This window comes from Vulpes vulpes, chromosome 14 (genome assembly GCF_048418805.1).
Source record: "Vulpes vulpes isolate BD-2025 chromosome 14, VulVul3, whole genome shotgun sequence".
Lineage (NCBI taxonomy): Eukaryota > Metazoa > Chordata > Mammalia > Carnivora > Canidae > Vulpes > Vulpes vulpes.
The window spans coordinates 88,151,428-88,164,968 of NC_132793.1; the positions used below are offsets into that span (position 1 = coordinate 88,151,428).

General features: G+C 38.2%; 1 protein-coding gene across 4 annotated transcripts in view; it reads right to left on the bottom strand.

Moving 5' to 3' along the window:
- LRRK1 (leucine rich repeat kinase 1) overlaps nt 1-13,541 on the bottom strand; it is a 118,994-nt gene that overhangs the window by 78,058 nt on the left and 27,395 nt on the right. For 2 of the 4 annotated variants that reach the window (XM_026001863.2, XM_072737117.1), the window contains exon 2: nt 4,141-4,304. In XM_026001863.2, the coding sequence (XP_025857648.1) occupies nt 4,141-4,304 (164 nt within the window). Of the gene's footprint in view, nt 1-4,140; nt 4,305-12,740; nt 13,280-13,541 lie in introns of those variants that run through there. The other 2 variants (XM_072737118.1, XM_072737119.1) reach the window with 2 other exon arrangements.

Below are 13,541 nucleotides of genomic sequence, written 5' to 3' on the forward strand. Positions count from 1 at the left end.
ATTTTCCAGAATGGTTGTTCCATCCTATATTCTCATAATGATGTCTGAGAGATAGTTTCTCTACACCCTCATCAGAATTTGATGTTGTCACATTAAAAAAAAAATTTAGCCATCCTTATAGATGTGCAGTGATATTTCATCATGGTCTTTTTTTAAAACTATTTTATTTATTTATTCATGAGAGACACAGAGAGAGAAAGAGAGAGGCAGAGACACAGATTCCATGCAGGCTCCATGCAGGGAGCCCAAAGTGGGACTCGATTTCGGGACTCTAGGATCATGCCCTGGGCTGAAGGCAGGCGCTAAACTGCTGAGCCACCCTGGCATCCATCATCATGGTCTTAATTTGCATTTCCCTACTGGCGAAAGATGTTGAACAATCAGTAAGTCTTTTCATGCACTTACTGGCCATTTGTACTTCTCAACAAAATGTTTCCTCATCTGTTTTGCACATTATTTAATTGGACTGTTTGCTTCTTAATGTCGAATGTTGGGAGATATTTATGTACGAACGAGATATGAGCTCTTTGTCAGATAGATGATTTACAAATATTTTCTCCAAATCTGTAGCTTGTCTCTTCACTCTCTTAACAGAGTCATTCTCAAAGCAAAAATTTTTAATTTTTAAAAAAGATTTTATGCTACTTGGGAGAGAAAGCGTGAGCACAAGCAGGGGGAAAAGGGAGAAGCAGGCTTCCCACTGAGTCGGGAACCCAATGTGGGGCTTGATCCCAGGACCCCAGGAACATGACCTGAGCCAAAGGCAGATGCTTAACCAACTGACCACCCAGATGCCCCCAAAAGTTTTTAATTTTGAGGAGGTCCAATTTATCAATTATTTTTCTTTTATGGATAATTTATTTTATGCATTTTCTTTTTTTTTTTTATTTATTAGAGAGAGTGGGAGCACGAGCGAGAGAGCAGCAGAGAGAGAGAGAATCTTAAGCAGACTCTGCATTGAGCATGGTGCCCGACATGAGACTCGATCCCATGACCCTGAGACCATGACCTGAGTGGAAGGCAGATGCTTAACCGATTGAATCACCCAGGCGTCCCTCAAAATGGAATTTTTTAAATGTCTCAGAAACCACAGGAGGGCAGGGGAAAAAAATCAGAAAAATGAAAAAGCAATCAGAAAACAAAACAAAAAAATTAGATAGCAGACTTTAGCTTTAGTATATAAATAACTATATCAGCATAAATGGCTCAAATACATAATGAGATTGCAGAGTAGATTTTAAAAACATGAGATTCTATATGCTGCTTATTAGAAACTCACTTCAGAAGGGTATATGTAGATTGGAAGTAAATGGACAGAATAAAAAACCCCAGCTCCAAACACAATCACATTATTCAACACATACCTTTTGGGGGAACACCAATAGTCAGTCCATAGCATTCTATTAATATGGAGGATTGTATGATTGATTATTGAGTACTGAACCAGTCTTGTATCTCTAGAATAAATTTCACTCAGTCATGGTATATAACTCTTTCTATATATTGCTGAAATACATTTGTAATATGTTAAGCTTTTTGAATCTATATTCATGATAGACATTGGTCTATACTTTCCTTTTTTGTACTGTTTTTGTCTGGTTTGGGTATCAGGTATATTGATTGGACTCACAAAATGTTGGAAAGTATCTGTAGAGTTGGTATTAATTCGTTAGACATTTGGTAGAATTCTCCCATGAAACCAGATGAGTGTAGATTTCTTTTTAGGAGGTTTTAAATTTCCTTATTAGTTAAAGGGTTCTTAAAATTGGGTATTTTATATCGAATGAGTTGTAGTTCCTGTTTTTCCAGGATTGGTCCATTTTATCTAAGTTGTCAAATTTATGTGTGTAAAGTTGTTCATATTGTTCCCTTACAATCTTTTTGATATTTGGAGGGTATGGGCTAATATTCCGTTTCTTTCCTGATATTAGTGATTTTTCTCTTTTCTCTCTTAGTTTTGCTAGAGGTTCGTCAATTTTGTTAATCTTTTAAAAAATGCCTTTTAGTTCACTGATTTTCTCTATTGTTTCTCTGTTTAAATTGCATGGATTTTTTACTCATTAGCATTTCCTTTTTCCCACTTGCTTTGGATTTATTTTGTACTCCTGAGATTTTCTTCTTTTTAAATGTAAGTATTTAGTGCTATAAATTTTCCTCTTGGCACTGGTTTAGCTGCATGCCAGAAATTTTGAAATGTTATATTTTCATTTTCATTCAGTTAACTGCATTTTAAAAATTTCTCTTGAGACTTTCTCTTTGATCCTTGGATTATTTAAAAGTTTGTGGTTAGTTTCCAGGTACTTGGAGATTTTCCTATTATCTTTTTGTTATAAATTTCCAATTCGATCCTACTGAAGTTGGAGAATATATTCTGTCTGATTTTAATTCTTTTAAATGTGCTGAGGTTTATCTTATGGCCTAGGGTATGCAGTCTTTCTTGAGATATGTTTTGTGGACACTCAAAAAGAATGTGCATTCTGCTGTTGCTGTGTGGAATGCTTTATAAACGTCAGTTCGACTCTGTTGATGGATGGTGTTGTTAAGTTCTATATCCTTGCTGATTTTCTGCCCAGTTATTCTATCACTTGTTGAGAGAAGGTATCAAACTCTCTACCTATGATTGTGGATTTATCTAGTTCTCTTTTCTGTTATAACAGTTTTGTAAAACATATTTTGTAGCTCTGTTGTTTGGTGCATGCACATTTAGGATTGCTATGTCTTCTTGGTGGACTGATCCTTTCATCATTGTGAAATATCCTCCCTGTCCATGGTAATTTCCTTTACTCTGAAGTTTCATTTCATCTGATATTTAGCCACTCCTTCTTTCTTTTGATTAATGTTTGCATGGTATATCTTTTTCTGTCCGTTTACTTTCAATCTACATATACCCTACTGAAGTGAGTTTCTAATAAGCAGCATATAGAATCTCATGTTTTTAAAATCTACTCTGCAATCTCATTATGTATTTGAGCCATTTATGCTGATATAGTTATTTATATACTAAAGCTAAAGTCTGCTAATTTTTTTTGTTTTGTTTTCTGTTTGCTTTTTCATTTCTTTGATATTTTTTCCCTGCCCTCCTGTGGTTTCTGAGACATTTAAAAAATTCAATTTTGAGGGACGCCTGGGTGATTCAGTCGGTTAAGCATCTGCCTTCCACTCAGGTCATGATCCCAGGGTACTGGGATTGAGTACACATCAGGCTCCCTGCTCAGCAGGGATCCTCATTTTTTTAAAAAAAGATTTTATTTATTTATTCATGAGAGACACACAGAAAGAGGAGCAGAGACACAGGCAGTGAGGGATGCAGGCCCCCTGCAGGGAGATGGATGCGGAACTTGATCCCAGAATTGTGGATCACCCCTGGAGCTAAAGGTGTCAACTGCTGAGCCATCTAGGTGTCCCTAAATAAATAAAATCCTAAAAACAGAACAGAAATTCCATTTTGATTGGTCAGTAGTGTTTTTTAGTGTATCCCTTTGTATTGTTTTTAAAGTGGTTGCTCTAGGTATTACGTACATAGCTTAACGACGTCTACTGGGTTCAATGCTTTATCAATTAAAATGAAGTGTAAAAATCTTTCTTCCTTTGCAGCACATACAGAATTTATAATCATATGGAAAGTGCTTAATATAATATTATGTAATAAAACAGCATGCAAAACTATATATACAATTTGACTATATCTATATTAGAAACAGCGACATATGCACAGATCAGCAGAGAGAAAATATAATGAAATTGTCAAGTGGGACTGTTTGGATGCATTAGAAATATGGTTATTTTCCTGTTCTTTTCCTCTCTACTTTTACATATTTCTAAATTTTCTTTTTTGAGCATGTGCTATTTTTATCATGGAAGAGAAATGTAAAAGAATATGTTCAACCTTCAGATCGGCCTTTTGTTGTTCACATTTCAATTACTCTTCCCCTGTCTTCTGGGAAGGTGAAAGGGTTTGCATAGAGATGGTGGCAGTTTAAGAAGTTGGCTTGAAAGGATTGGCACCCATCAGTTTACATGTGAAAGAGGGGGGAAAAATCCCCATTTTTGATTATGATGATAAGAAGGAAATAATCTGAGTGATAGCCTTCATCCAAGCCAGGTCCCCACTCTGACTGGAGGAGCCAGCATTGACCCTACCTTCTCCAGCTGGGACGTGCTCTCATCACAAGCCTCTCTGAGCAGGTGCCGGGCCCTGCTGGGGTCTCCTTGCTTGTATGCAGCATGAATGCCTTCTGTCCCAGGGCATTGTGTTGTGGGGTCACTGCCTGGTGTGGACGGTTTGCTGCCCATGTCCTCAGCACCTGGGAATACAGAAGAGCACACACAATGTCACCATTACTTGCCAGTGCTGCTCATGGGAATCACTGGAGAGGAGGGCAGGATGTGCTTCTATGACATAAATCTGAGGCTTTAGGAAGAGAAAGGGGTTGCCCTGAAATAATGCCAGTGTCATCAAGGACATCAGACCCTGGGACCTGCAGCCCTGAGGGAGGGACTTCCTGTGTGGGGCTGGTGCTAAGCCAGACTGTGCTGCTGTGGAGTACATCCAAGACACCTAGGGCAGCTTCCTTGCTGGTAACAGACAGGCTGATCTCACCGACAGCAACAGAAAAACAAGGGCTTGTTGGGAGAGCTGGTAGTCTAGCCAAAGTGTCTCCCTACTGTTTCCTTCATGGGGATATAGTATCTAGTGGTGGAAGAAAGAAAGGTCTAATACTAGATAGATTTGGAAATCTATACATTCTTTGCCTTGAAAACTCCACTAAGAGCATAGGATTTAGAATCAGCAGCCCTCATCCATACTTGCCCTCACACAAATATGCCACATTACGATCTTGGCAATCTCTTGGAACTCTGGGCCTTGGGATGCCCCTGGACCACTGGAGTGATTGGCTCAGGGTATCCTCTTAGGGGATACCTCCTGGACACTGGCTTTACTGGGTGGAAGATGGTCCAGGCTGTTCCAGGACAACTGAGCACAGTTCCAAGTGCTGCTTAGGAGGAGTGCTTAGCTTTGCAGGAGACCACGATGCTGCAGTGCTGGGGCATCCACTGAGCAGTTGTGATAGGTCAAGCACCAGACTGGGTGCTGAAGATGTAGAAGTAAAGGGAGTCAGCTTTCACCCTCATTGAGCTCTCCCCTTAGAACAGATGTTTTGTGGACTCCAACAGCTGATGGACAGGCTTCAGAGGTTGCCTGAACATCCTAGATTGAACATAAAACAATGTGAGCATGTACACACACACACACATTTTCTGAGGAGAAAATGCAAGGCTTCTATCAGATTTCCAAGTGTGTAAATGAACCTAGCTAAAAGTTTTATCACTATAAATATTACTTAAAAGACTGCAATAAATGAAGAGTTATGTCCTGATCATTTTGAGTGAAATAGGGAGCGATTCCTACCATTCTTGGCCAAGTCCACAGAGTCAGTAAAAGGCAAACCTGAACAGTAGTTTGGCCCCCCTGTTCTCAGGCTAGGGTGAACCCCCTCCATCTCTCCGTTGCCTCTTTGAAGGAATGAATAAAAAAGAAGCTTCTCATGTGGAAATAATGCCAAGCATGGCTGGCTTCCAAATATTCTCATCACGGAAGTGAATCACACTATAGCAGCTATCATTTGGGGAAAAAATTATTTCCAATAGCATAAAATTACATGCTTAGAAACAAATTTAACAAAAGATAGGAAGTCTCATATAAATAGAAAGACATCCCATGTTCATGGATTAGAAGAATCAATATTATTAACATGTCAATTCTTCCCAATTTTAACTATAGATTCAATAAAATCCCAGCCATAATTCTCTTAGGCTTTGGGGGGATAGAAATTAACAATCTGATCTTTAAATCTATATGGAAATTCAAAGGATTTTAAACATCCAAAGTAATCTTGAAAAAGAAGAGAACTGAAAGATGTACACCACCTGATGTCAAAACTTACTATGAAGCTAAAGTAATCAGGGGCACCTGAGTGGCTCAGTCGGTTAAGTGTCCAACTCTTGATTTCAGCTAAGGTCATGATCTCAGGGTAGTAGGATAGATACCCATGTCAGGTTCTATGCTAGGCATGGAGTCTGCTTGGGATTCTCTCCCTCTACCCCTCCACCCCCTGCTTGCACGCTCTCTCTTAAAAAAAAAAAAAGCTACAGTAATTGAGACATTGGGGTACTAGTATAGACAAATATATCCATGGAACAGCATATAGATTTGAGAAATACACCCACACTTGTACATCCAACTGGTTTCTGACAAGAGTGCCAAGGTAATACAATGAGGAAAGCAGTCTTTTCAATGAATAGTGCTGGAATGACTTGACATCTACAATGAATAAAAAGAAACACAGACTCCTACATCTTGCCACACACAAGCATTAAACTGAGATGGATCATAACCTAACATAAAGATTGAAATTATGGAACTTATAGAAAAAAAAAACAAGAGAAAATCTTTATACCTTGAGAGTTAAGCAAAAGTTTCTTAGATGGGACACAGCAATAACCATGAAAGGAAAAATTGTTATATTAGACTTCAGCAAAATTTAAAATTTCTGTTCATCAAAGGATTGATCTACCATTTTTTAAAAGATTTTATTTATTTATTCATGAAAGGTACAGAGAGAGAGAGGCACAGAGAGAAGCAGGCTCCAGGCAGGAAGCCCTGATGCGGGACTCAATCCCAGGTCTCCAGGATCACGCCCTGGGCTGAAGGCAGGCGCTTAACTGCTGAGGCACCCAGGCGTCCCTACTATTTTTTTTAAAGATATTATTTATTTATTCATGAGAGAGAGAGAGAGAGAGAGAGAGAGGCAGAGACACAGGCGGAGGGAAAGCAGGCTTCATGCAGGGAGCCCGACATGGGACTCGATCTCGGGTCTCCAGGATCATGCCCTGGGCTGAAGGTGGTGCTAAACCGCTGAGCCACCGGGGCTGCCCTGATCTACCTTCCAAAAATGAATAAGCAATACTGGAAGAAAATACTTACAAAACATAAATCTAAAAACAAAAGAGAGAGAATGGTATCCAAAATACAAAAAAGACTCCTATAACTCAGTGATATAGGACAACCCAATTAAAAATGGGCAACGATTGGAACAGAAGATATTAAAAATGCTTAATATCATTAGTCATCAGGGAGATGCAAATTAAAATCAGAAGGAGACACCACTACACTCTCACCAGAATTACTAAAATTTAAAAAGACTTACAGGACTTGGTGAGGTTATGGAGCAACCAGAACACTCTTACCTTATCGGCTGGAGTATAAAATGGTATAACCACTTGGAAACAAGTCTGGTGGTTTCTTACAAAACTGAACATACAGCTATCCTATGATCCAGCAAGTCTATTCTCAGATATTTACCCAAAAGAAATAGGTCTAAAAAAACTTGTCTAAGAATGTTCATAGTTTCAGTCATAGTATTTCCAAACTGTACATAGCACAAGTGTCCATCAACAGAAGAACAAATAAACAACGACTGTGGTTTAATAACTACTCAGCAATAAAAAAAGAATGAACTATTGATCCATGAAATGAGTGACAGAAAAGCTCAAAACGTAATGCTAAGTGAAAGAATGATTGCACACAATGATTCTATTTATATGCTGTTCTAATCGATGGATGAAAAAAAAAAATCAGAGTAGTGCTTCCTGGAGGCAGGGACAGGTATGAAGTTTGCCAGGGAAGGCACGGGGAAACTGATTTTTTTTTCATCACATTGGTGTTATTTGTCAAAACTTGTCAGTCTGGTGAAGACTTGTGCATTTTGCTCTAAATGGATTCTACCCCCAAGTGCTATAAACAATATCGAACTGTAGTCAATAATACAAATGCTATAGATTTTGAGGGTGAAGTGTACAGATGCATGCAACTTTCTTTGGGATACACTAAAAATATTGGATTGATGGATGAATAGAGGGATGGACACATGGGTAGAATGTGAGAGAGCAATTATAGAAAATGTTAATCGTAGACTTCAGGTAGTGGATAATGGATGTACATGGTTCAATTCTTTCAACTTCATGTTTAAAATTTTTCATAAAATGTAGATAGAAGTGAATGAAAATATCATGCCCTCAATTCAGGGCCCACTATATGGCATACTGAATGAGCTCCACCATCAGGGCAGAAAAATCCTGCTCTGTAGAAAGGCAAAGACAATCTGCTTATAGCAATGGCCCTTGAAACCGTTCAGGCCCTTTACCGTTCATTCTAAGCCATAACTTTCACTGTTTCAAAGGCAACCATTCTGAAAATCCATGTAAGTGGATAAAGCATCACACACAATCCACATCTTTTTCGAAACACCAATGCAAGATTGCTGTGTCTGCATAGACCAATGGAACAGAATAGAGAATCCAGAAGTGGACCCTCAACTTTATGGTGAACTAATATTTGACAAAGGAGGAAAGACTATCCACTGTAAAAAAGACAGTCTCTTCAATAAATGGTGCTGGGAAAATTGGACATCCACATGCAGAAGAATGAAACTAGACCACTCTCTTGCACCATACACAAAGATAAACTCAAATGGATGAAAGATCTAAATGTGAGACAAGATTCCATCAAAATCCTAGAGGAGAACACAGGCAACACCCTTTTTGAACTTGGCCACAGTAACTTCTTGCAAGATACATCTACGAAGGCAAAAGAAACAAAAGCAAAAATGAACTATTGGGACTTCATCAAGATAAGAAGCTTTTGCACAGCAAAGGATACAGTCAACAAAACTAAAAGACAACCTACAGAATGGGAGAAGATATTTGCAAATGACGTATCAGATAAAGGGCTAGTTTCCAAGATCTATAAAGAACTTATTGAACTAAACAGCAAAGAAACAAACAATCCAATCATGAAATGGGCAAAAGACATGAACAGAAATTTCACAGAGGAAGACATAGACATGGCCAACACGCACATGAGAAAATGCTCCGCATCACTTGCCATCTGGGAAATACAAATCAAAACCACAATAAGATACCACCTCACACCAGTGAGAATGGGGAAAATTAACAAGACAGGAAACCACAAATGTTGGTGAGGATGTGGAGAAAAGGGAACCCTCTTACACTGTTGGTGGGAATGTGAACTGGTGCAGCCACTCTGGAAAACTGTGTGGAGGTTCCTCAAAGAGTTAAAAATAGATCTGCCCTATGACCCAGCAATTGCACTGCTGGGGATTTACCCCAAAGATACAGATGCAGTGAAATGCTGGGACACCTGCAACCCGATGTTTATAGCAGCAATGTCCACAATAGCCAAACTGTGGAAGGAGCCTCGGTGTCCATCGAAAGATGAATGGATAAAGAAGATGTGGTCTATGTATACAATGGAATATTACTCAGCCATTAGAAACGACAAATACTCACCATTTGCTTCGATGTGGATGGAATTGGAGGGTATTATGCTGAGTGAAATAAGTCAATCGGAGAAGGACAAACATTATATGGTCTCATTCATTTGGGGAGTATAAAAATTAGTGAAAGGGAATAAAGGGGAAAGGAGAAAAAATAAGTGGGAAATATCAGAAAGGGAGACAGAACATGAGAGATTCCTAACTCTGGGAAATAAACTAGGGGTGGTGGAAGGGGAGGAGGGCGGGGCCAGGGGTGACTGGGTGATGGGCACTGAGGTGGGCACTTGACGGGATGAGCACTGGGTGTTTTTCTATATGTTGGCAAATTGAACACCAATAAAAAATAAATTTATAAAAAAAGGAAAATGAACAATACCAGGTCATAAACACTACTTTTGTGTTTTGGTTTATTCCAATAAACAAAAAAGTAAGCTGAGTCTGAAAAAAAAAGATTGTTGTGTCTGAGTGGAGATTATTGGGGTATTTTTTGGCTGTGTATTTTTGCAAAGAGGAATCATAAAATGGCTTAGTGTGTAAGTCATTGCATTTGGTAGCAAGGCAGCTTTACTCCCATCACACACTAACAGTCTTATTAATTATTTACCATCAGAGACCCTGGGACAGCAGAGGAGAGCTGGCTGGAAGGAGAGAGGCATTGGCAGGTTGTGAGAAAGAGGTAGAATTGATGGCAGCATCATCCATCAGAAGGGGCACTTAATTATGTTGTTGCTCATCTTTCAAAATTAAACAAATATTTCCCTTATCTCCGTAAAATACAGGCGTGTGTGTGTGTGTGTGCACGTTTGCATGTGAGAGCCTCTGTGTACACGCAAGTAGGAAGTAACCTCTTCTGTTCACTGTAGGAATGTAGATAAAAATAGTCCATCTTTCAATCAGTTAAGTGACACCAAGAAGGCAGAAGCTAGGGTACAAGGTGCATGTCAAATTACAAAGTGGATTTTACTTTCACTTGATTTTTAAATAATGCAGCATATGTGCAGCAAATTATGTAATCTGAGCCCAGACTCTGCTTGATTCTATTTATGTATTTTTTAATATTGTGGTGTTTTCAGTTTTCTATCTGATTCCTTTAGGTTGCATGGATAACGCATGTCCACTGTCACTGATGCTGAGAGCTGGGGGTTCTGGTGCAACTGAATTATTGGGAGGACATTATTGGGAAAACATCCGCGAAGCCTCATGCATTTAATTTAATATGCCACTTTCTTTTAATTTCCTGAAATTATAAAGAGAAGGGTTAACACATATTTACATTGAAAGAAAAAAGACCACAATGCTAATAATAGTATTATATTATTATAATACTATATATAATATATATTAATAATATATTATATTGAGTATTAATGCTCAATAATAGTATTGAGGATGGGCTAGGGTAGGATTAATGATGGAATTAGAAAAAGATTCTTCTTTATTTCCCAAGTTCCCCATAATAGAATTAAATGACTGTTTTATTTTACATTTTAAAGAGATTACACATGTAATAAAATAATTACACATGTAATTCTCATTGAAAAAAAAAGATTACAGAACTATATCATGTAAAAAAGCAGAAGTCTCTTCTCCCACCATCAGACACATTTCTTAGAGATAAATATTTACTTTTATAGTACTTTGCCCCAAATACCAGTTTTGTAATTGACAATTGTTAACCTCTGATTTAAACTTAAAGCAGAGGAATGTACTGACTCCATTTGAGATTATTCAGTTATTGTGCCCATTAATGAACCACTGTCCATATTACATTTTTGTGTGCAATAAAATATGACAGTTCTAAATATTTTCCTCATACGGCTATAAAACTTTTTAAAAATATAAATACTCAAAATGTATTCTATTTCAATAAAATATTAATGTGTCAAATAAGCAATGAGAACCAGTAGGAAAACAATCATAGAACATTAGGATGACTCAGCTTCAAATTTAAAAAAAAAAATTCCTTTTAGTTAGCTACTTAGTTAGTTTAGTTAGTTCTCTATGACAATGTCATTACTATCTTATATAGCAATGAAAAAAGTCCATATATTTATATGGACATATATACACACACTACCAATAGGCATCTCACTTACTTTTAATGCAAAATTAATATGCTTAATGAAGTAAGTTACCAAGTAAAGGAGGAGAAGCGAAAAACAGAGTGATTTTTTTTTCTTCTTTGGTGGTGATACTTGTTTGATTTTAGGAGTCAGTTAATTAGGAGCTACTGAGAGGAGACTGCGAATACAGTGGACGGCGAGGGTTATGGATTGAGCCCATGTAGAATTCTTAGGAATACAAGAAGCATCTACTGTAAGCTGGGAAGTGACAAGTGGACAGCATATTTCTGATGGTGACAAATGTCATTATCTACATAGCCTGGTATTTATATATGCTGGACGTGGACACTAATTAAAGTTCATTACGTGAAGAAGAATTTGGTTAAAACATAATTTAAAAGCCTGTGGAATGAGAACACTATTTAGTCCTTGAAAATCACTTTCAATTTAATATTCTATTTATAAAGAAATACTTTCAGTGACCCTCTGTGCTCTACATATTTAGCCATTTTTTTCCAGAAATGGAAGAAAATGTTAGTTGCCAATAACTCGGTATCTAAATATCATTTCTGTAATTTGGGTTCTAGAAATACAGAGTTTTCTGATTACAGGAAAACTAATGGAAATTATTTTTTTATTTGGGGGGAACAGTAAAATAGAATTCCATGAATATTACAGTGATGTCTACTGTAAAAGCCATGTCCCTTACAGGAACAGTTCCTGTGGACATACCCCCTTAAAGAGAGTCCTCCTTTGTCTGTTCGGAGTCTGTTCTGTCCTTACATCCTTTGTGTTGCTGTTGTTCTTTCCTTATATCCTAAGGAGAGTCTTACCGTTTCTTGCAGAATGATATTTGTTAAGTTATCCTCCTGACCCAAAAATCAGAATATAATTCTCTCTTTACTGTTTTTTTTTCCTTGCAAATCTAGGATAATGGAGAGGTAATATGAGAGTGACTTTAATTCTGTTAGCCTCATATATATATGTTTGTGTGTGTGTGTGTGTGTGCATGTGTATATAACTAAAATAGTTATGTCAATATTATATGTTATATGTCATTATATGTTACATATTATAGATCTATATATAATATATATATTTAATTCTCTCTTCTCCACCAAAGAAAACATGTATGATAGAAAGAGAATGCTGTCTGTCAATTCAAACTCTGTTGCATCCTCTGTATATCCTAGAAGAGACACTAACATTTTACTTGCACATTCATGAACGATTTTTATTACATTTATCTCTATCAATAGAGTAGCAGAAAGTAAAAACCCACAACCAAGCAAACAAAAGTAAACTTTAGGATGCTACTGACCTGGTCATAATTGCTTAAGGACCTTGCTGTGCATTCTCCACCAAGTCCCCGAGCGGACAGAGCATAGGAGCAGGGGCTTTCCCTCCCCAGAGGTGACACCCTCCTGGCACTGCAGGGGCTCACCTGCTATAGCCCCAGATTTTCCAGCCATCAGCTGGAAGGATGCTTCTTTCTTTGCAGCTATCACTCTGGGATTTTAGCCTCAGCACGCAGTTTTCATCTCTGGGTCGAATTACGGTGAAATCCAACCCTTTATTTGTTCGGGGAAGATGCAGAGCTTGGGGGGTGTGGAGGGCAACATGTCCCTCCGGGGTGACCCCCGGTGATAATTCCTCTCCAGCTCCAGATGGCTGGTGCTCAGCCCCATCACAGTGGGCCACTTGGATCAACCAGCATCGGAAAAGAAAGCGCAGGGAACGGTGGCATCCTGACTCATGACTCATGCAGAACAGCACTCTGGCAATGGAGGCTGAGTGTTTCTCTTACCTCGGAGCCTCACAGCACAGATGCACAACTTCTCTGTGGATGTTCTCACCAAATGGCTTTTTGTTAATAAAAGGGGGATGTGCAGTTATATATACAGACAGCTCACACAAGGGAAAAAAATCACAAGTAAAAGTGCTATTTTCTTTAGAAATAACAAATACAATTAATCATGAAATGCCATGTTATGCCCACCTGGCCAGAGCGTGGTGACATTTGTCATTGTGGGGGGAGGACTGGCAAATTGCATGGCTGTTTCAGAAAGCAATAGAACAATGTTATATAACAAGATCTTATTCTCCTAGAGTTTATCTGAAG